The following is a 23,751-nucleotide window of genomic DNA, read 5'->3' on the forward strand; positions in this document are numbered from 1 at the left end:
TCAGTTTTATTTAAAAAAAAACATGAATGTTAACCTTTATACACTCTATGCTTGGAGCAAAATCCAAAAAGCTGCTGTTAAGACAAAGGTATGATAAAGTTTACTAAAAGTTGGATCTCTTTTATGTCAGGATGGCCGAGTGGTCTAAGGCGCCAGACTCAAGGGTAAACTCCTTCCACAGGAAAGGGACTTCTGGTCTCCAAATGGAGGCGTGGGTTCAAATCCCACTCCTGACAGTCACTTTAGCTGCAGATTTTATCCATGACGATTGACAAAATAGGTGTAAAACAACTTCTTCTTTTAATATCTAGTCAGTTTAATAAAAAAAACATGAATGTTAACCTTTATACACTCTATGCCTGGATCAAAATCCAAAAAGCTGCTGTTAAGACAAAGGTATGATAAAGTTTACTAAAAGTTGGATCTCTTTTATGTCAGGATGGCCGAGTGGTCTAAGGCGCCAGACTCAAGGGTAAACTCCTTCCACAGGAAAGGGACTTCTGGTCTCCAAATGGAGGCGTGGGTTCAAATCCCACTCCTGACAAAGTTTTTAACAGCAGGTCTCATCCATGTAGTTTGGTGACAATACAGATATCTCTTTATAAAGGTTTGGCGCTACAGAAATCTCCCTTTTTGTTCCTGAGTAAAAACAAATTTTTCTTGGATATCTATGTGTACAGACTGAACAAAATCATGAAAACATAGAAGAGAAGAGAAACACAATTGGAACACTTTGTAGATCAGAGGTCATAGTACAAAATAGCATTGTCCGGAGTGGAGCTCGAACTGACGACCCACTTTTTTTGGCAAGCTCAGTCGGCAGAACAGGAGATGGAAAACCTGTGACTTTTGTTTACTTGAAAATTGCCATCTCCAGACGGAATCTATGCTTTCATGTGTCAGGATGGCCTCAAGGCTCAAGGTTGGACTCTTTCCTCAGCAAAGGGATTTCTGGTCTCCAAATGGAAGAGTGGGTTCAAATCCCACTTCTGACCGAATGGTTCACCTGTTTGATGATAGAGATATCTCTTTATAAAGATTTATACCTACAGGTAGTTTGGCAGTACAGAAATCTATTTATCCTTGAATATCAACATATAGTGTATGGACTGAACACGTTTTAGTTGGTCTTGTTGGTCACGATAATCCCACCCACATCCCCCTGATGTAAGCAGTTCGTGGTTCTTGACCAGCAAAGAGTTGTTGCTGCTCTGGAACCATTTTTTTCTGGCCCTTAAACAGCCATGGTCAAAAAGTGGTACATGTGACCAACAAGTCAATATTCTGAATAAAATATGACAGAAACAGTCTTCTTCCACCTCCTCTTTCTCCCTTTTTTTCTTTCTAAAACACAAACACAGCCTCATTCTCTCATTTTGTGTCTTCGACCAATGTTGATTTGCCTCCCATTTGTTGAGGAGTTTCAAGAACTGTGAGCGAGGGCAAGACCAGGGCTAAAGTTGTGTAGTGTGAACAAGCTAATGGCGCTGACACCAGGACAAGCCTGTGCTAGTCAAAGCTACTCTCTGATTTGTCTGTTCTGTGCTGTTTACTCCCCCTGGCTTTTTGTTCTCAGGATTGCACATCATTTTACTCAACAAAGAGTTTAATTGAGGAGGTAACAAGCTTACTAAAAGCTCCTTAACTGTCAGTGAGATCGTTAGCTTGGTCGCTTAAGGAACAAAAAGTTGGCACATTTGGCTCAAACACATATGTTCTATGGAGCCCTGTTCCATAACTTTTGGTGTCATTTACCAGAATGTTTACCAGTCTGCAGTTATGACTCCAAACTATCGTTGCATGTGTGTTTCAGGTATAAGAAATATTTTTTAAACCATTATGCAATGGGCAAAAAGAGCAGAGGGTGGCAAACAAGGAGAAAACTCACTGAAAGATTTAGAGAAAATTAACTAAAAAGACAAAAGAAATCAGTGACCAAGACGGAACAACGAGGAGAGAAGAAAGGGAAAGATATGGAAATGAGGACATGTTGCGGAGGTGGGAGGAAAAGAGTGGGAGAGAGAGAATTAGTCACGGATACAAGGGCATGTTAAGGAGCTCAAAAGTCAAGAGGGAGACAAAGCTAGAAAGAGGAAAAAATAAAATACTCTATAGAGGAGAGAAAGCTCGGATCATTAAAGAAAGAGGGAGAAAGAGGCACAAAGGAGAGTTAGGTACATTTTGTTACAGGATGGAGAGACTTAATCATAGAAGGTACTGTGTATGAGAGAGTTGAGATAAAGACAGGAAGAGGATTATTTAGACTGAGAAAGCTTAAAGATGAGAAGAAAGAAAGAAAGAAAGAAAGAAAGAAAGAGAAAGAAAGAAAGAGAGAGAAAGAAAGAAAGAAAGAAAGAAAGGGGACAAGGACAGATGCAGTATGTTTTCAGAAGGGTAGAGAGATTTGGAAGAATAAAAGTCATGTTAGAGAGATCAGACGGCTTCTTGAAACAGCTTATCTCCTTCAACTGAACTCTGCCACAACACACTCCTCCTTTGTTGTTCTTCCTTTCCCCCCGTCCCTGACACTGTAGCTGTAGCAGAAATTAAGACAGCAGAAGAAGGATGTACATGAGACTCTAAATGTCAGGGACGTGGATTCAAGCTCCATGTTGGGTGAAGGTGTTTTTGACTGTTGGCTCTGACTTAAGTTAGGCATGAAGGAAGCCATGTATGGCAGCAGTCTAGATCAGTGGAGGACATCTGAGCTTCATCTTTTATACTATTTATAGTATACTACTATACTATACTACTCAGTGGCGGTGTGTTTCACTGCTTTTTTCACCTTTTTCCACCCAACTGTGTCCGACGAGAGGCGACAGAATCGTCGGACAAGACTTTTAGGACAGAGTCCACAGTATACCATCGCCGGGGGGGGGACTTGAACCAACGACCCACGTTTTTTGGTGAGGTCTAAATCCAGGTGGGAGTCAGGATGGCTGAGCCGTCTAAGGCGCCCCAATCAAGGCTTGACTCCTTTCTGTGGAAAGGGATTTCTGAATAGAGGCGTGGGTTCAAATCCCACTCCTGACAATGTTTTTAAGCTGCATGTTGATGACGCTACAAATATCTCCTTATAAATGATTATACTTGCAGGTAAATTGCCGCATCAGAAATCTCCCTTTTTGTTCCTCAGTAAAAACACGTTCTTCTTGGATATGTACACATATGGACTCAACTAAATCATGAGAACGTAGAAGAGAAGAGAAGAGAAACAAAATTACAACTCCTTGTAGGTCAGACTCCAAAGTACAAAATACCATCGCCCGGAGTGGGGCTCGAACCGGCGACCCACTTTTTTCTTTGAAGAGTCAGCCCGGCTAGCTCAGTCGGTAGAGCATGAGACTCTTAATCTCAGGGTCGTGGGTTCGAGCCCCACGTTGGGCGAGTTGATTTTGGATTGTAGAATACTGATTGAAATACTTGAACAAAGAGTGCCCTCAGTCTTGCAGCATTACCTTACACCCAAAAACTTAACAAGATGTGATATCAATGAGGATATTAGCATATGTTGTTCTGACTGTGCAACTTGAATTCCAAAACTGCAAAACAGACCTGTCATAGAAAAGCATTACTTTCTGAGCTCAACATAGTGTACAATATGGTGCTCCAGGCATTCTGTGTAGGTGATTTTATTTATACTCCACTACTACCTCTGCAATATTAGGACAGTAGAAGCACCGACATTGTGTTGTCTGTGTTTGCTGCTAGAATTTCACACTGGAAAAATTAGTCATGAAGCTGTGGGACCCTGCAGAACAGTTTTAAAGCTGAACTTTGACACCATGTGAATCTGGACTGCTTCCTTGTTTTAGTGTTGGTCAAAACACCAGTATCTATATAGTATTTCAAAATAAAAGTATTTTAGATTTAGGGTTAAGTATTTTTTTGTGTAGTACTTTATTCCTCTGTGTTGTGTTCTTTGTTGTATTGTGAACTAGTAGATGAAAAGATAATTTGTTGAGTACGTAGTCAACAAATCATTCAAATGGTGACATGTTAACATGTCTAAGGACGTTGTGGATAGGAGAGAAAGTGACAGACAGAGACAAATAAACATCACTTCACAGCTGCCTGTGTGTGTGTGTGTGTGTGTGTGTGTGTGCGTGCTATGAGGGGCATTTTTATCAGCGAACTATACTAAAACGTGTGTACAGCACCTCTCAAACCTCTAACGTGCGCGTTTAAATGCGTAAAATACATGGACTGCTTGAATTGTGATGCGAAGCAGCTGTTAAACTCAAAATTCGTCATCATAAAGTAAATAATTATTTGTACATTGAGATGAGCGTGCGCATAGGCGTCCGCTACGCCTATTTATCAGTCTTTATGCAGACGCAGGCGACGTGGTTAAGGAGTTTTAGTATAGTTTGCTGGCATTAAATGCCCCTCATAGCATGTGTGCTTGTGTGTCAGTCTACAGGTGCAGCCAGGACTCAAGGTTGTGTAATTCTGTGGTTTCAAGATGAACGGTTTACTCTACATGTTTGTTTTAAATATACATATATGTGTGTTTTCTTTAAGGCTGTCTTTGAAAATCGACGAAATGAATAATGTGTGTGTGCGCGCCAGGGGAGGTTCTCTTCAAACTTGACTTATGTACACATACACAGACACAAACACACATGCTTATATGTTCCCGACATACACACTATGAGTAAAACACAACTATCTCCTGCTCACAAACACACGCTTCAAATGCAGTCTTTCATTAAGCTTTCAAACAAACATATGAAAGTTGGCATCAACATTTTTCTTTCAGTTTCTCTCTCTCGCTCTCACACACACACATGCACACACACACACACACACACACAAAACCTCAGTCTGGCCTGTTTAAGCCCCTGTTCCTTGCAGGGCTCAGTGAGAGGCTAAGGGGATTTAGATTGTACAAGACTGACAGATTTAGACTGACTCCCTCCCTCGCTTTCTCTCTCTCACACTCCCTCGCTCTTTGCAGGCCTACTGTAAAGCTTGAAGTATAACTGTAACATATGAAACAGATGGAGCGGTGAGAGACGGAGAGAGGGCAGAGGAAAGGAAGGGAAGGGAGGAGAAGATAAAGGACAGTAGGGAGAAGAGCAAAGAGATAATTGCAGAACAAAGATGGGAGATAATGATGGAGGAAAGAAAGGGAGAGGAAAGGAAAAAGACAAGTCTACACAGAGTATGTTGATGTGTATTTGTACATCAAAGTGCTCCTGTAACTCTGTGTGTGTGTGTGTGTGTGTGTGTGTGTGTGTGTGTGTGTGTGTCTGTGTCTGTGTGTGTGTGTGTGTCTGTGTGTGTGTGTGTCTGTGTGTGTGTGTAGAGCACATGAAGGGATTTACAGGTCTTTGTGTGAGTGTGTGTGTGTGTGTGTGTGTACAGTCTAATATTTATCTTCGTCTTCATAGAACTCCCCAAGTGGTAAGTTAGCAGGTTTGTTATTTTTCTGCAGCAGTTAACAAGCTGCACAACAGGTGGCACATCAGCGTGTGTGTGTGCGTGTGTGTGTGTGTGTGTGTGTGTGTGTGTGTGTGTGTGTGTAGTTCAAAATATGCAAAATGCATATTTTCTTAATAGTTCTCCTTAAATACAAGCAGAACCAGATGTAACATTTAAAACTTACACAGACAGTTGGGAATGATGTTTTTTGGTCACTTTCTAGCTGTGTGTTCTCAACTCTTTCTCTCTTCTTTCTTACACACACATGCACAAAGTGTGTGTTAGAGAAGGCAAAGCTCATGGCAGCCGTCCAACACTCTCCTCTCTGCTTCCTCTCTGCAAATTAACTCCTGGAGGAATTCAGGGCTAGGGTTACCCTCTTATCTCACCAACACACACACACACACACACACTGCTTTGTGTTGTTTCCTCAAACATTAGTGTTTGTTGCTGCTGCTGAATCACATGTAAAATCATTTTTCACCGACTCTCTTTCTCCCCCTGTAGACTCAGAACCGTATGAAGCTGATGGCAGACAACTATGAGGACGACCACCTGAAGGTCGCCTCTCCGAACTCAGAGCAGCCCAACAATCACAAGCCCTCCCCAGACCAGGTAAGATCACCTCAAGGAAAAACCTCCAGACATGTTCCCAGCCCCCACACACAGGGATGTCACGAAACCAGAAACGTAGTAGTCGCTACCAGTGCATGAAATCTCATTTTGTTCTCCTTGACATCCAGAATTCATAGAACCTTAGCTACATCCAATCTATTTCATTCTTCCTCAGCACCATTGTCAACCAGGTATTTCTCTCCGTCTCTGGCAGTCTTGAATTACTCATAGATAGTTTGTTACATCTATATTTCACATTTTGCTGTCAGTTTTTCTTCTTTGATCTTTGTGGGTCACTAGAGCGGGGCTTTGCAAACACACACCCATTGCAGAGAAAGGAGAAAAAGGAACATTGACGACTCAGCAGTCCTCTAAATTGTTGCCCACGCTCCTAGCATTAGATATTCTCTGTCAACTATTTTAAGATGAAAAATCATGAACAGAGGATGAAATTCAACCGTAGTGTTCGGACGGGAGTGAAGGGAAACTCAGCCCGGTCCCACTCCACGATGCAGAGCAGAAAGCTTGCATCAACCAGCAGAGATTTAGTGGCGAACGAGCGGGAGGGAGCTGTGTGTGCTGTGGTACGGCTATCCCTGGTTCCTTAAAATACCTGTGGTACTGTAGAACAGTAGTTCTCAACCTTTTTAAGTCGCAACCCCCAATTTAACATGCATATTGTCCGCGACCCCCACTCACTGAACAGAATCTCACACACACAGTTCAGATCACCCAAAAAAAGAAACAAAATGACCAAAAAAAGGAAACAAAATGACCAAAAAAGACACAAATTGACCACAAAATGATCAAAAAAGACACAAAATGACCAAAAAAGACACAAAATGACCAGAAAAGACACAAAATTACCATCTAAAAGACACAAAATGACAAAAAAGACACAAAATGACCAGAAAAAGACATAAAGTGACCAAAAAGACTAAAACACATGAACACTTTAACACAGTGGAGACAGAGCTGACTTCCAAAATGATTTGGCGACCCCCAGAAATGATCTCGCGACCCCAATTGGGGTCCCGACCCCAAGGTTGAGAATAGCTGCTGTAGAAAACAAAGTACAATCTTATTCAGAATTTAGGCATCGACTTGATACTGAACTATCGGTTCTTGTGACATCCCTACCCGCAAACTACTTAATATCATCACTCTAAGGTGGATGAAAGCTCTTAAGAAACAATCTTCCTGTTTTTTTCATTAACACGTCTGTGTTCAAGTGAAACACTGACTTTGCATGTGTTGGAACTGGATGTTGCATTAACTGAATTTACTGTATTTCTCTAATTGTTATATTTGTTTCAACTATGATGAGATAACTTCTTTTTTTTCGCGTTCACTATGTTGCTACAATTTTCCTCCACCACACTAACTCCCTGCTTTCTCCAAACTCACGCTGCGGTGGATCGAACTAACCAATAGGACGATGAGGAGGGCATTTGGGCCTAGCCAACCACATGCCTTCTTTCTCTCTCTCAGTCCGCCATTTTGTACAGAAGGGTGAGCGTCTTCTTTATCTGGATCCGATCACATTTGGATGTGCTCATCATTCGTCTTCCGTCTTCCTTTGGTTTTGTGTCATCCATGAGTTTGTGGTTTAGTTCTGGTGTGACTCTCTCATTTAACCTCTTTCATCATGTGTTTTTTGTCGTGCTCATTTCTTCCATTCTTTCATCAACATTTACTCTTGAAACTTTACTTTTCCTCCTCATCATTTCTCATTTTCTCATGTGAGTGACCACATTGATTTTCTCGCGTCCTTTCATTACTCAACAAGGAAAACTTTTGAATCAACCCTTGAATTTTGTGCTTTCTCACCTCATCCTTTGGTTCATCTTCTTCTTCTGATGTGAAATTTTCTTCCCCATACTTTTTTTTTCTAAGCCTTTGATGATTTCTCTGGACACGTGCTTATTTTTTTCTCATATTTTGCCTTCATCTCTGTCGTTTCTAAGATTGTATAATTTTCTACATGTGCCTCTTTGTTACTGAGCCTCTGTTTTCTTACTGGATGCTTCATGTCAGTCTTTATCTTCATTCATGACATGATAATCTCACAGCTGAACCTATTTTATGTGCTGGATATGGTGGAAGATTTAAGAAAGCTATTGCTTACCAAAATATACTGTACAGTACGGTTAGACTGATGATGGATGGACACAGACAGGCTCAAGTGTCCACTGTCACATAAACCAACAACATTTGTGGTTGTTGCAATTTAAAAAGTTGATACACAGCACATATAAGATTTCATTAGAAGAGGACGTATGACCTACTATAGTCTTCTTTATCTCCTCTTTATCTTCTGTTGGTATGAGGGAAGTATTGTCAGAAATCACTGAGTGTTCCCTGCTCATGAGAGTTGGAAATCTGAGCCTTTTTACTGTAAAGTTAGACTGAGACATCTCAGCCCATGGGAGTTTACGCAGGCCCGAGAGTGGAGCCTTTTATTTTTGCAAAGTAGCCCGGCTAGCTCAGTCGGTAGAGCATGAGACTCTTAATCTCAGGGTCGTGGGTTCGAGCCCCACGTTGGGCGCAGGAGTTTTGGACTGTTGACTTGGTGTCTTATAGTGTACACCCTATGATGGAAAATGTGGCACACTCAACAGAAAGATGTCCACTCACCAAATCACTTTCCCTGAAGTCTGTTTGACACAGACTTAAGTGTTCTCACATAAACCCATCCATTAAGTTTGAAGCAAAATCTTAAGATGTTGCATTTAAGAAAATGCAAATTAGGGACGTTTAGAGCAAATACACAATGCTGCATAGGCGTACTTTAGCCAGACGATGGCAGTGTAATGTATAGCTGTAGGCTAATCTGTCAGTAAACAGTTGGAGAAGTAGAGATTGCGAGAGAGAAAAAACAACAACAAAAATAGTTGCATGTTCGCTACGTCAGAATTTATTTAGAAAATTAATTTCCATCTCCCGTTTAGTGCATTAACTATTTTTCTAGATGGAAACCTGATTTGTATAAATTGTGCTGCAGAAAACACAACGCTTGTTTTAGAAATAGTTCTAACATAGACTGAATTATTTCTAAAGCAATTTCACTTCTTCTATGACTTGACATTAGCACAAAGAACCATCTAGGCAAGGTGGGGCTCGAACCCACAACCTATTTCTTTATCTTGTGTAGCCCGGCTAGCTCAGTCGGTAGAGCATGAGACTCTTAATCTCAGGGTCGTGGGTTCGAGCCCCACGTTGGGCGTCAGAGTTTTGGACTGTGGATTTGGTAGGCATCTGAGATGAGCATGTAATAGAATACACTCAACTGTGTTAGACATATCAGAGAGGTTGGGCGTGATCCAATAATCCTGTGTTCGCACTGCTACAAATCGATCATAACAGTAGATTTCAATCTTGTGTATGAATATGAATGAATAGACATGGACTGGCTGAAGTCTGTCAACACACAGTCAGAAATCCCAGAGTGTTCCCTGCTCGTGAGAGTTCAAGCAGCTTGGGAATCTGAGCCTTTTTACTGTAACGTTAGACCAAGAAATCTGAACATGCCTCGTGCATGGGAGTTTGTGCAGCCCCAAAATTGGAGCCTTTTATTTCCAGACACGCAGCCCGGCTAGCTCAGTCGGTAGAGCATGAGACTCTTAATCTCAGGGTCGTGGGTTCGAGCCCCACGTTGGGCGCAGGAGTTTTGAGCTGTGACTTAAACAACTAAGATGTGCATGTTATAGGGTACTTCCTACTGTGGAGTGTTACTAAGTCAAGATAGGTGCCCACTCATCAAATCACTTCCCCTGGACATGTTGGACTTGTGATGGATAGACACAGAGTAAAATGTGTTGGCTTATGCATATGTGCTATAAATCAATCTCAACATATCTAATAGTGAATAGAAAAAAACATTTCAAATCTTGAAGGTACTTTAACTTTTGCTGCATGTAATGCTGAAAGTATATTTCATGTTTGGTCTCACATTATTAAAAAGGCAGCATTTGGTTTAATCTAGTACTTACAGGACAGTGGAGGCAACATATGAGTAGCACATGCTGCTTTTAGCGCAGCTCAGTTCCTCCAGTGGGATTTCCCATTGGGATGCTAAAAGCCCAAAGGTTCACCAGCGGATCTAAGTTTGACCCTAGTTATTAATTAGCGGTAGCACCTCCCTGCTGAGAGAGGCAGGCCAGCCAGTCTCTTTTTCGTTCTGTCTTCATGAGCAGTTTCACACACGAACACACACACACACACTTCTCTTCAGTGTGTAAAGCAGGTAATTCACCATAGTGCATTACATCAGAACAGTGAGTGATTGTGTCTCTTTCAATAAGGGAATTCTGCGCTGCAGTCAGAGAATGAAATGCTTCAGGAACAACTGGAAAACAGGAGAGCACTCTTAACACACACCGAGCATTGTTGAGGAACCTTTTATGGTGCTTTCCATTTTTAATGGTCTTCAGTGGGATTGGATGCATCAGTGAAAAAAGACAGGGAAGAGGTGTGAATGGTTTGGTATGTGGGGGTTTTCAATATTTTAGAATAACTTCATGATTAACGATGCAAAGCTTTGACTTGTCAAGTCAAACTCTCAAAGTTGATCTGTATAAAAGTCCACCGAGGCAACAAAAATATTTAATTTTGACATGACGTTGCTGCTGATGTTTTAATTATTGATAAAATTATTCATAACGTACTTGACAGAATACAATCATAAGAACATTTTCTCTTTTGTGATTCAAGAAAACAGAATAAATACTTGATATATGAAACTATATCCAAGTTCCTTCAGCCCACAACAGTGAGGTAAAAAAAAGCCTTAAAGGGGAACTCCACTGATTTTGCACATTGTCTGTTTTTGTTGTATTGTCTTCAATGATAAAACAGAGAAAAGCACCTAGAACTAGCAACTGTTTGGCTCAACGAGTGACTCAAACAATTTATGACTTTTCAAAATAGTTTGCTGACTGATTCAGTTAAGGGTGTTTTCACATTGCTTCGCCACCCAGCTATACACCTGTATCGTAATATACGATTTTGGCCATGTTGCCTAGCCATATTATTCAGATTTCAGAGGTAACCATTGGTGTTTAAAAATGCTTTTTTATTTGTACTTGTCGTCTGGCATGAAATAGTAGTCCACTACTTTATGTGCTGGATATAGTGGAAGATATAAGAAAGTTATTGCTGGCCTAAATATACAGTACAGTACTGTTAGACTGATGATGGATGGACACAGACAGGCTCAAGTGTCCACTGTCACATAAACCAACAACATTTGTGGTTATTGCTGTTATCCAGCATCAACAAGTACAGTTTAAAAAGTTGATACGGAGCACATGTAGGATTTTTTAAGAAGAGGACGTATGACCTTCTATAGTCTCCTTTTTCTTCTGTTCGTGTGAGGGAAGTATAGTGAGAAATGCCAGAATGTTCTCTTCTCATGAGAGTTCAAGCAGCTTGGAAATCTGAGCCTTTTTACTGTAAAGTTAGACCAAGAAATCTGAACAATCCTAGAGCATGGGAGTTTGTGCAGCCTCGAAATTGGAGCCTTTATTTTAGCATGCACCGCCCGGCTAGCTCAGTCGGTAGAGCATGAGACTCTTAATCTCAGGGTCGTGGGTTCGAGCCCCACGTTGGGCGTGGTAGTTTTGTACTGTGGACTTGGAAGACAGCTGATGTGAGTGTTAATGAGTGCATACCTGTATGGAAGTGTGTTAAGAGGTGCCCACTCACTAAATCCCTTTCCCTTCATGTCTTGGTTGGACATCATGATTTATATATATATATCAATCCTTATCAAGATATGACATTACCTCTATCATGATAGAACATTTTGGCTATGTTGCCCAGCCCTACATGCAGATTTCAGAGGAAACTGATGGAGTTGAGAAATGCCTTTGTATCGCAATTTTCTGGCTGCTACTCTCATGAAATAGTACAGTTTACTAAAAATCTGATCTGTTGGACATTAGCTCTAAACCCTGTAGTGAAGCAGTTGGAAATTGATTACCTCAGTATTGGTTATGAAGCTTTGCAGGTATGTGTTTGGTTCTGGAAAGAGATTATGAACCAAGTGTTGAGTCGAGTCACATCACAACATGGTGTGTGTGTGTGTGTGTGTGTGTGTGTGTGTGTGTGTGTCTCAGAGGGTTCTGTGGAGAAAGAAAAATCCCGATCACATTGTATAATGTGGAAGGTTTTTAAAAGTGTGGCCAGAGAGTGAGGCGAGCTGAATGTCTCTCTTTGGAGTAGTTTCATAGAACAGTACGAGTCTGGTAGGCAGGCATGGGAGGCTAATAAAGAGGCACAAACACACACACACTCTGACACACACATACACACACAGTGCCGTATAAAATGATGTCTCCTCTGGGATTGTTTCATAGTACAGTAAGACATTTGAAAACACTGTGGACTCCTTAAAGACACACACACACACACACACACACTGCAACAACGTTGACCATTGCGGCTTGTGTAATACCATAAAAACATGTAGGCACATACGCCTTAATAAAATCTGTAAATCCAAAGACTTAAAGACCTGCTAAGACTTTCAGAGGTCGGTGTTTTGTTCATATTTCACATTATTATTACTGGGATAAATTTTGGCTTATTTCTGCATATTAGTTTCTGTTAATCATTGCAATTTCTTGAGAAAGGAAAAGAAAACACTGGTGTTAATTCTCTCTAAATGTCTTCCTTATATCGCCATCATTCCTTCCATTCTTTCTGTCTGTTTCTCATTTGTCTTGCATTTGATCCACGGAGCTTTACTGCAGGTCTGGAAACTGTGGTCAGTCATTTTTTTAAAGCTTTCTGACAGAAAAGTCTGGATTAGAAAGTGTGAGGGAACAGCTGTTGCACATATGTTGAGTCTGTTTTTAAAGCACTGGAGCCAGATATTAAGAGATGTGTTCACATGTTGGTGTATTACACAACAGTCTTGGAGAGAGCGTCCTTGTTGCGCTGCCGCCGTCAGCATACATCATAACATATACGGCGACAGAGGTGTTTTGAAATGCAGAATGTGTAGGATCCCTGCAGCTTTTAGCTCCATCATTTTCTCTTTGCTTCTCTTTCCTTCTCTGTGCTCCGCAGGTAAATGTTCAGTAATGTATTTTGTAATGGACTGTAACCTACTGGCAGGTCCTTACTGGAAAATACTGTAACTGGAGCTATTTACACCTTTGATAACGACCCCGGTGGAGTGTGCGTATGTGTGTGTGTGTGTGTGTGTGTGTGTGTGTGTGTGTGTGTGTGTGTGTGTGTGTGTGTGCGTGTGTGTGTGTGTGAGTGTGTGTGTGTGTGTGTGTGTGTGTGTGTGTGTGTTTCTGCATGTACTTTATGGGTATGTGCACTCACGCTTTATATAACAGGGTTGTATTGGCAAGAGGTACAAGACGTATCATGATACAGGGCTTACGATTCATTACAACCCCAAGTAAAACTTAATAAAACAGAATACAGAATACAGAATACAGAATAATTAGCTAGCTTTTTTTGACAAGACAATATATTTAATGTATGACTTTATCAACTTTATAGATTTTTGTAAATACATGCTTATTCTGAATGTGATGTCAGCAAGACATTTAAAAAAAAAGTTGGGACCGGGAGTTTTGGGCTATTTTGTCCATTTTTTAATCTTTTTGGTATCATTTTTACAGCATAAACTCACCTTTTAAGACAATTTTGAACAAAAAACCCCACACAAAAACATAAAATGATTTTAGATTGAATTTTTTTTTTTACTTTCAAAACTAAATCATGCTCAATTAATAATTTAAATGTTGCATATGTGAACAAAGGTTACAAATGTAACATATAAGATGTAAAATGAGAATAACATGTAGTTCTATATTTTTGTACTGAATATATTTGGCTTTATCTCATCTATTATCATCAAACAAAAACTGGCATGGCGTTTCAAGACAGTACTTTAGAGGGAAGTTGATGCAGGGCACGACACTTTTTACACCTTGACGTCACGAAGAAGTCATGTGATTTAATCATAGCGGCGTGATCAGGGACTCCAAAATGTTACGTAACTGATAAGAGGTTATAGTTTAGTTTCATGATTGGGTATGTAAGGAGCATCAAGCAAGGAGGATGGGATGAGGTTCACCACTTTTTGGAAAACTGTGGGCAAATAATCCAACAATTAAACAACAATGTTTCTCAATGCATAATTGCAAGAAATCTGGGGATTTTATCATCTATAATCCTGCAAAACATCATTAAAAGATTCAGTGAATGAGGAGAAATCTTTGAAATTCAGAATGAGAGTATATTTTGAATATAGTTTATCAGTATGAACATAAATTATATTGTCTTTGTACAGTTTTCAGTTGAATATATGTCAAAAAATGATTAGTGTATGATTGCACTGTGTTGTATTTACTTGCAACATCCCAACTATTTTGGAATCTGGGTTGTACATTGCAAATGATTACAATACTGTAAGCAAGGCATTTAAAAAAAAATCTAATTTTAGGAAAACTGTCATAATATAAAGAACACACCACCATATGCATAAAATCTGAGGGAAAAAACATTTATTTCATGAATTCAGAACAGTGGGATCTGGATTTGCATTGATCAAAGTCCCTGCATCATAGCACTGCTTTTTCTACAGTCTGTTGGCTACAAATCATTGCATTTAAACTATTAACTCAAAATCCATACAATAATTTATATGCAGTGTCTGTGTGAGTGTTGTAAGCCAAGAAGGTGGCTACTCATGAACACACCAATGGAGATAATCCAGCAGAAAACAAAACAATGAAATCCTCCTGGTTTGTGTGCGTGTGTTGTTGTGTTTGCAGTAAATTAGGACTCAGAATCAGAAGTGACAGTTACTTTGATTTACTGTCAGCTTTCATTGCTGCAGCCATGCTGCTGCAGAAGAGCGTGCAAAGAGATTTTTTTTTTGCTCCTCCAAAAAAACACCCACATCCCGTTCTTTCATTTGTTTGCCAGGATGCTCAAACACATGAAGTTATTAAATAATGAATGTTGTTTTTTATTTTATTTCACGCTATGTTCAGATATTATCATTATGTCCCAAAATCACAGTTTTATAGCAAATCAGTCACTTTAAATACAACATGCATGCAATGAGAAACCATCATGTGTCCCATATATATATATATATATATATATATACACATATATATATATATATATACATATATATACATATATATACACAGTACAGGCCAAAAGTTTGGTTTTTCTTTATTTTCATGACTATTTACATTGTAGATTCTCACTGAAGGCATCAAAACTATGAACACATATGGAATTATGTACTTGACAAAAAAGTGTGAAATAACTGAAAACATGTCTTGTATTTTAGATTCCTCAAAGTAGCCACCCTTTGCTTACTAGAATATAAGACTTGTTTTCAATTATTTCACACTTTTATGTTAAGTACATAATTCCACATGTGTTCATTAATAGTTTTGATGAATCTACAATGTAAATAGTCATGAAAATAAAGGAAACGCATTGAATGAGAAGGTGTGTCCAAACTTTTGGCCTGTACTGTATATATATATATTGTGTGTGTGTGTGTGTGTGTGTGTGTGTGTGTGTGTGTGTGTGTTTGCTGAGTGATGATGAGCATGCATACACACACACACACGCACTAACAGCCCTCTTAACATGCTTCCTCTGCACTTAAATCCTCCGTTTCCCCAAGGAGACAGTGTGTGTATCTTATCAGTGTGTGTGTGTGTCTCTTGGGGGGTCTTGTCTTGTACCTCCAAAATGTGTGTAGCTGTTCAGCTTGTCTGACCCTTATTCCCACACTCACACACACACACACATACATTAGTCATGGCCACAGTGGAGCAAATGTTGCCGTTAAACGTGGGAATCAGATTAGTTAGAAGACACAGAAAAACACAGCTAAGTATATGTTTCATCGTGTGTCTTAAAGGGTTATTTTAAAATATATTTTAAGGCAGCAGCTTTTACATCAGTCAACAGGTTCCCCAAATAAAATATAGAAGAAATATGCTTGTGGGGAAATCTGATCACTGACTCACTGCATTTAACCCGAGGTTCTTGAGTAATCAGACAAAGCTTGACTTTCTCACAGTATTTGGGTTTCTTTTTCACTTTTTGTGACTTTTTTACAACATCCCGTCCTCCATCATCTCTCCATTTCCATGTCTGTTTTCAGCCTATATGTTTCAATCACTCAATCAAACTTGTCTGTTCAGAGTCGTACACAGATGATTGACAAGCTGATAATAAGAAAGAAGATGTATAGACCATAAAAACCATAGAAAAAAATGATTTATTTATATAGCACATTTTATACATGAAATGCAGCACAAAGAGCTTTACAACAAAGAAGTTACGGGCACCAAGTGCTACACATTGATCGAACATAAAAATTAACATATTAAAAACATATCTAAAAGCGCTCAATTTATAAAATGAAAGTTAAAAAATATAGATTATTAAAAGTGCAGCAGACTTTACAATTGTGTGTGTTGGGTCTGTCACCTTTTTTGCTCTGAAACCACTGACCAAAGAGTCCCGACGAACACAAATTCATAGACAAATAAAGACGAAAGCAATTTAACAATTAGAGACCAGTGCACAGAGTTCTATAAAAAATGATAAAAAGGAATTTAAAAATCACATTTAAGAGCTACAAGGAGAGTAATAGTCCAATAGTCCAATTTCTCTGCACATATTTAATATTTTAGCCAAGATTTTAAAGTCAGATTTATCATAGGTTAATTATTTATAGGTTAAATTTACTTTTATTTTTAATGTATGTATAGTGTATGTTCTATGTATGTTTGAATGCTGCAACTGGATGCTTGAATTTCCCTCCGAATAAATAAAGTATCTATCTATCTAGCTATCTATCCATCTATCCATCTATCCATCCATCCATCCATCCATCCATCCATCAGTAGTAGAATCAGCCCTGTTCTCATGTTTAGTCTCAGTAACTGTGCTCTGCTGACCAGGCTAAGAGACGCCCAAAATCACTCCCTGTTTCCTATATAATAAACTATATTTGCTGTACATGTTACTTTTATGATGATGATTCAGAAGCGTGGAAAATCTCAATTTACTGCTCAGAGTAAACTATTGAATGAGTGTTATACAGGTAGTAGTGAACAGAAGATTTCAGCCAATCATTCATACAAAGAAGCAGTTGTTTTGCATTGGGATTAAATGCATCTATATGCACCTGAGTGTTCTTTTATTCTCTCTTACTGTTCTGCCTGAAGAAGATCTGTGACTGAAACCTTCCATATATTATAATTAATGATTATCTAAGAATAAAATAAGGCAGATAACTCGCAGCATTCACCGCTTTCAAACCACCTCTTTCTCTTTGTGTCTCTCTGGTAACTTTCTGTATGTTTGTGTTCTTTAAACTGTTATTATGGTTAGTAGTGACCTTTTTTGGTCATTGTATTTTGTACAAAATTAAAAAATAATCCCTCTAATTCTTTCCCCTTCCTCCTCCAGATTCTCTCTCCTCTCCTGGATCTAAATCAGAATCGCAGTAAACTGAAGCTGTACATCAGCCACCTGACCTCACTGTGTCAGGAGCGAGACCCAATCATACTGCAGGACTTCGCCCCGCCCCCGGCCTATCGCCGCTCTGACTCCGCCTCCTGGCATACGCAGCTGCACAGCATGACGCAGGAACAGGTGAGACATGTGTCAGTCGTTTGTGCGTTGCGAGAATGTGAAATAAAGTGTGGACATTTTTTCGCTCCCAATTCATCATTTCCTAAAATCAGCCACTGAGTGTGTGTGTTCCTGTGCGGTTGCTTGTGTGACGTGATGACGTGTTTGTGTTATTGTTCTCGCTGTTACTGTGTGGATGTGTGTGTGTGTGTGGGTGGGGGGGGCACACACTGGTTGCCCTGGCAGGTTTTTGGCGCTGCCTTTGACATTATTGAAAAGATTTACTCCAGCGGGTCACCTGACGACAAGCTGCTGGCTGCGGAACAAATGCTGTTTCAGACGTTTTATTTCACTGGGAGTAAACTCTGCTTGGAGCTTTTGGCAGCAGGAGGAGGGTTTGGTTCATATACGGAGCAGAGAGGGGAGAGAGAAGAGCATATTTATTATTTAACTGTCGAAAGAGTTGTCATCTGAGAGTGGGAGGAGAGCAAAGAGGAGGGAAATGAGGATAAAGAAAGGAAAGGTGAGGCTTAGGGGAAGCTGGAGAAAGGTTGCCTTCTCGCCTAGTTGTATATAAACAGTATGTTATTAAATTTAAGAAATCCTGTGTCTGTCTCTGGCTCCCCTGTGCCTCTATTTCTCTGTCTCTCTTGTCTTTTTCCTCCATATTGAAAACATATCAGGCGATACACGGTCACTACATGTGGTATACATTGAAAACCGGTAACTCTAGACACACACATTCTCACAGAGCAATGTGACAGAGTGTGTGGTTAGGGTACAGCACGACTAGTTTCCTACAGTCCTCATGAAAGCCCTATTGTATGTCCTAATGCTGGGAAATGTCTCTGTTTAGCATGAGTGCTTCAGATATGGCGCAGCATAGCATGGTGTCACTTTAAATAAACTCTGAATATGCTGAATTAGGTTGTCATTTAATCACCATGCACATTAAAGGCACGGAGAAATTGTCCGGGTGACTTTCACGGACACACAATTACTGTACGTATTTTTCATCATCAGCCTGAATGCAGACAGTAATCTGCGGTCCAGAGGCTGCGGAGCCACAGTTTTTTTAAAGAAAAACTTACTCTAGATTAAAACGAATCATGTGGGCTGCTGTGAAAGCTTATCTAACAAGATTGAATGCTTCGAGACGACCAGCTAACTACCCTGCAGTATTTCATCCATACCTTATATTTATAAAAACGTTTGAAAATATTGAAAACATTTAAAGCAAACTGTGCTCAGGGCCACATCCAACGCCAAATTTACAACTGAGGGAAACAAGATCTCTGAAAGAGCATTCTAACCAATTTACCACAAATCACTTTTACTTTACATTACTGCTAAACATTCTCAAGACGTGCTACAGTGTTTTCAACTGTTTAGTTGCCTTCTGTACATTTTATTCTCTGTGTTTTCTGTATTAGTATTGCATAGTATAAAGCAGTTGCAACAAATCTACTAGAGGCCGACTGATACTGGGTTTTTGGGGCCAGTGTCGATACTGAGGGATTAAAAAAAATCTGATTTCTGTATATTGGCCATACATATATATCAGTGGTGGAATGTAACTAAGTACATTTACTCAAGTACTGGACTTAGGTACAATTTTGAGGTATGTGAGTATTTCCATTTTATGTAATTTTATACTTTTACTTCAGTTCATTTTAGAGGCAAATACTGTACTTTTTACTCCACTACATTTAGCCGACAGCCTGAGTTACTTTTCAGGTCAATATTTAACATGAAAAGAAAGAAAAGTAAACACTGCTTACATAAAAACATAAAAAATAACAATCCAATAATATATTGGAATATAAAAAACAATCTGAGTGGGTCCATTCTGCATGAGTACTTTTCCTTTTGATACTTTAAGTACATTTTGATGCTCATACTTTTGTACTTTTTCTTAAGTAAGCATGAATGCAGGACTTTTACTTGTAGTGGAGTAATTTCACTTTTGCTGTTTTATGTTCCAAAATGCATCTATTACTTTTCGTTTGAGATTGTGATGTGTCTGTTTAAATCATAGTGACTTTTGTTGATCAGTTTTCATGTTTGGGCTGTGTATTTAAGGTGGATCACAGCCAATAGGTCTTGTTTCCTGTTTTGAATGAAACTGTGGGGTTAACACGGTTAAGTGCCACCACAGTAGCCGTGTTTCCATTAAAGTCAAATTGAATTAGGGACATTTCCATCAACTGGTTTAGAGCAAATAAACAAAGCTGCATGAACTTACTTTGGTCAGAAGATGGCAGTGTGATGTATTGCTGTAGGCTAATCTGTCAGTAAACAGTAGAAGAAGAAGAGATTGAGCAAGAGAGAAAAAAAAGAGAATATGTCTTCAGGAATTGGATTCAATTGTGCAATTTATAATTGTTATGTTTAACCAACTACTTGAGACTATTTTAATGACAATCACAGAAGAGTTGTTTCATTTTATTTAATTTTTTAAATGTTCGTCTGTTTAGTCAAAGTTTTGTGGGTAAAAAGTTCATTACAATTCTTGCAGAGAAACTCCGACAACTCCTTTATTCTTGAAGTTTTGGGCTTTTGGGTGAAAAATTCCACTTCTCTTTCATTGCCTTCTTTTATCTTCTTCATCTCTTCTGCCATCACTCTCTTTACTTTTTCTTTCCTCAGGCCCTTGTTTTTTTTCTCTTTCGCCTAAGGAAGACCATTCATCTCTCCCTTTATTTTTCCTCTAAAGTGCCTCAATCACCATTACCTCTCACTCTCACCATCTCACACGCTGCCTGTCAGCGTAGGTGTGCAAGCGCTCGTGAGTTTTTTAAAATGCAAGCAGTTATTTTTTCCTCTCTGTTTTCGGAGAGATGTTTCCCGTAACAACATCACAGTTTGAATCTTTTTGCCTCTCTCGGTCCAAACCCACCAGGCAGTGGCACTCGGCGCCATGTGTCTGCGTTAGACCCCGACCCTGCCTACACACAATCGCAGACACACACACTGCTTGTCTTTCATTCGGGCCCGCGTTTCTCGTTTTCCTTCATCATGTGTCACCATCACCCTGGCTGACCCTCTTAATGCACACACAGACTCCCTCCAGACTGCCATGTTCCAGTGTGCCAGCCTCTCTTCTCTGTCTTGTGGTGAGTGTGTGTGTGTTTTACAAGCCTCTGCCTGGCTCTGTTAAAATGCCTGGCACTCTGTAAAGCCATTAGGATCATACTAAAATAGCATGTAAAACATACATGGACAGACACACATGGAAAAGCATGATAGTCCGTGCCCACACATGCTTTAACATGACATCAAATGACCACGAGGTTCGTATACCTGCTGATGTAACGTGTCGCCAGCTCCAACATCTTACTAACACGACGTCTGATGTAATTCTCCTCTGTTCTGTTAAGCTGGAGCGAGAGCCGACAAAGACGCCAGGCTCACAAGTTAGAGGGAAAGGGCGGTGGGTGAGAACAAGTTAGTCTTTATGGTTTATCAACTGGACGACTCCCAGTACGGATAACTGGTTGAATCAAGAGCAAGAAACCCTCAGCAGTGAATTGGAGTGAAATCCCTGCTTCCTGTGCTGATAAGATAAACTAAAATAGAATTTGAATAACAAAATACAACTAAAAGATAGTCCAAAATGTCTCCACATGCAGCATTTTAAGGATGCATCGTAAGTGAAAAAAAAAACTGAAAAAAAGTGAGGAGGTACTTCATCATAAAAGTTTAATTTTGAGTTGAGTTTTGAGTTTTTGCCGACGTGTTTCAGGTTGTTTCTCAACAGCAGATGTAACAAAACAAAGGTTTCACTTCACAATACAAAACAATGCACAATACAAACAAATAGAAGATATTATCTCAGCACAACAACCACAGCACCGCATCGGTCAGCAGATTCTGAACAAAATGCTCGTTTTAATCCATCATTGGAAGTGAATCCAGAGCCTTTTATTGAACAATACAACAATGAAAGAAAGCCTTTCTTGGTTTGTGCAAATTTGTGCCATTTAAATGTGATGCTCAGGGTTTAGTGCAGCCTTGGACATTTATTGCATATTGTTTTCCAATTTAGTCATTTTTACCCATCTCCAATGTCACTGAAACATTTACATTTCTGTAGTTATTGAAGCACGAAGAGGAAAAGGACACTTGTAGTAAAGCAACAGCTACTGTACAACAGCAAAGCTTTTTCCTGAGTTGATGTTTTTAGCAGCATGGCTCTAAGGACTCGCCATGATTTTGATACAAACATTTGATTTTGACCTCTGCTTCTCACATGATTAATCCTAATTAATCATGTGAGATCATTAATACTTTTCCTCTAGCACCACCATGCTGTTGACATTTGAGATTTTGAAATGCCTATTATCAACTATTTGTTGCTCACATTCTTTTACCCCAGAAGATGCCCGATATCAGATAGAAGTGCTTATAGAGGAGGGGGATTTGATTTTCAGGGACTTGAAGGGGGTAAAAAAGTACATTAATGTGGCTCTTCTACACTTTCCAATATGTTATTAGACAGAATTGATCAAGTTCTGATAATGCAGCGAGTTATTTTGTGAGGAGTGTGACGTTCAAACCATATCCACAATGTTACAGCTGCAACAGCAGAGATGGAGTAGGCTGCTATGATGTAAGCACAAGTTTTACAGGCATTTATCCCAGTCATGGTGCTAACGGTTAGTCCCTCTGCGGCACATTGGAAAAAGAAAAAAAAACTGTTTTTAGGATTATTTGTAACTTGGCAATACCCGCCCTGCGTAACATTCAAGCTCTAGGACTGGCCAGACATCCATGCTTACTCAAGTTATCGGCACCTGATTTGATTAGTGATCCTAACCTTAACCACTGGAAGTCAATGCCTTACTTTACCAGGATGGGTCTTTCCAAGAAAAAACATGGGATTCATATTCAGGGAATCAGCTGGCTTTGGTATGCTGCTACTAACACACTATTCAATTCAATTCAATTCAACTTTATTTATAGAGCGCATTTCATGCACAAGGCAGACTCAATGTGCTTCACAATACACATAATTACAGTTAAAAAAAAGACAACAACAACAAAAAACACAGAAAAATCAAACAAAAATCGATTACAAATTAATTGAAGAGTGCAGGTAGACAAGCTATTCCATATTCACCACATATACACTTACTTACTCACACATGTGAACCCACTCCCACAACCACACATGCACACAATTCAACCAAATGCTGTAGAGAAAAGATAGGTTTTTAATCTGTTTTTAAAAATGGCTACTGATGTGGCAAGTTTAACTATGTCAGGCAGGGTGTTCCACTTTCGCGGGCATAAACTAAGATGGTAAATACTCAATTCGTCATTAATACTGGACATTAGCATGTTAGCATTGCCATTAGCATGCTTAAATTAGCCTTTAGCTCAAAGCACCACCTGGCATATAAGTACAGATACTCTCAAAGCCACAAGCTTAGCTCTCTTGTTAGCACTTACAATAATCACAAAACAGCTGTAGTGAAAAGAGCAGATAAAAGAGGCCTGTGAATATTTTAACTGCTAAAAAAAGGAAGGAAAATAGTGAACGTGGTGAAATGCAGCTGATTGATTGACTAATTAGAGAAGACTCATTGTTTCTTTAACTGCAGTTCGGCTTTTCAGAGACACCAAAGCTTTAGGTCATTTTTATTAGAGTTTGACATTTGAATGGCGGATTTGTCTCTCTTGTATCTGATGTGCTGACATTTGCTTGGACCGACCTCAGTGGAGGCACTGGACTAATATTACATTCAGTAGGTCCTTACATGGCTTTCCTTTGACCAAAACGAAAGCACTTAAGCACAGTAGGGAGCTGTTAGCGAAAGGTAAGATTTCAAATGATGGATTTGCTGAAGATATTTTTTTTTTCGTCCGTCTGTTCCTGTGTATTTGTTTCCATGTCTGTCTTTAACCTCAGCTGAACTACAAAAGTAACGCTGATTCCAAAAGTGAGGTTTTACTAAAAGAGCTGTTTTCTGTGCCATAGTCATAATAATAACCTTTATGGCTCAATGACGTCTCTAATGAGGACTGAAGAGAACTGGCATCGTATTCTGCACACACACA

General features: G+C 39.5%; 1 protein-coding gene and 7 non-coding genes across 10 annotated transcripts in view; all 8 read left to right on the forward strand.

Moving 5' to 3' along the window:
• The window catches only part of LOC131960413 (ELKS/Rab6-interacting/CAST family member 1-like), a 164,998-nt gene that overhangs the window by 125,916 nt on the left and 15,331 nt on the right, over window positions 1-23,751 (forward strand). For all 3 annotated transcript variants that reach the window (XM_059325627.1, XM_059325628.1, XM_059325629.1), the window contains 2 exons: window positions 5,935-6,042; window positions 17,524-17,709. In XM_059325627.1, coding sequence (XP_059181610.1) covers window positions 5,935-6,042; window positions 17,524-17,709 — 294 coding nt within the window. The remainder of the gene's footprint in view (window positions 1-5,934; window positions 6,043-17,523; window positions 17,710-23,751) is intronic.
• trnal-caa (transfer RNA leucine (anticodon CAA)) lies at window positions 126-236 on the forward strand. Its single transcript has 2 exons — window positions 126-163; window positions 191-236. It is a non-coding gene; the product is annotated as a tRNA-Leu (tRNA).
• Window positions 434-544, forward strand: trnal-caa (transfer RNA leucine (anticodon CAA)). Its single transcript has 2 exons — window positions 434-471; window positions 499-544. It is a non-coding gene; the product is annotated as a tRNA-Leu (tRNA).
• trnak-cuu (transfer RNA lysine (anticodon CUU)) lies at window positions 3,315-3,387 on the forward strand. The gene has a single exon. It is a non-coding gene; the product is annotated as a tRNA-Lys (tRNA).
• trnak-cuu (transfer RNA lysine (anticodon CUU)) lies at window positions 8,518-8,590 on the forward strand. Its single transcript has one exon. It is a non-coding gene; the product is annotated as a tRNA-Lys (tRNA).
• On the forward strand, window positions 9,196-9,268 carry trnak-cuu (transfer RNA lysine (anticodon CUU)). Its single transcript has one exon. It is a non-coding gene; the product is annotated as a tRNA-Lys (tRNA).
• trnak-cuu (transfer RNA lysine (anticodon CUU)) lies at window positions 9,632-9,704 on the forward strand. Its single transcript has one exon. It is a non-coding gene; the product is annotated as a tRNA-Lys (tRNA).
• trnak-cuu (transfer RNA lysine (anticodon CUU)) lies at window positions 11,583-11,655 on the forward strand. Its single transcript has one exon. It is a non-coding gene; the product is annotated as a tRNA-Lys (tRNA).

This window comes from Centropristis striata, chromosome 22, assembly GCF_030273125.1.
Source record: "Centropristis striata isolate RG_2023a ecotype Rhode Island chromosome 22, C.striata_1.0, whole genome shotgun sequence".
NCBI classification, from domain to species: domain Eukaryota; kingdom Metazoa; phylum Chordata; class Actinopteri; order Perciformes; family Serranidae; genus Centropristis; species Centropristis striata.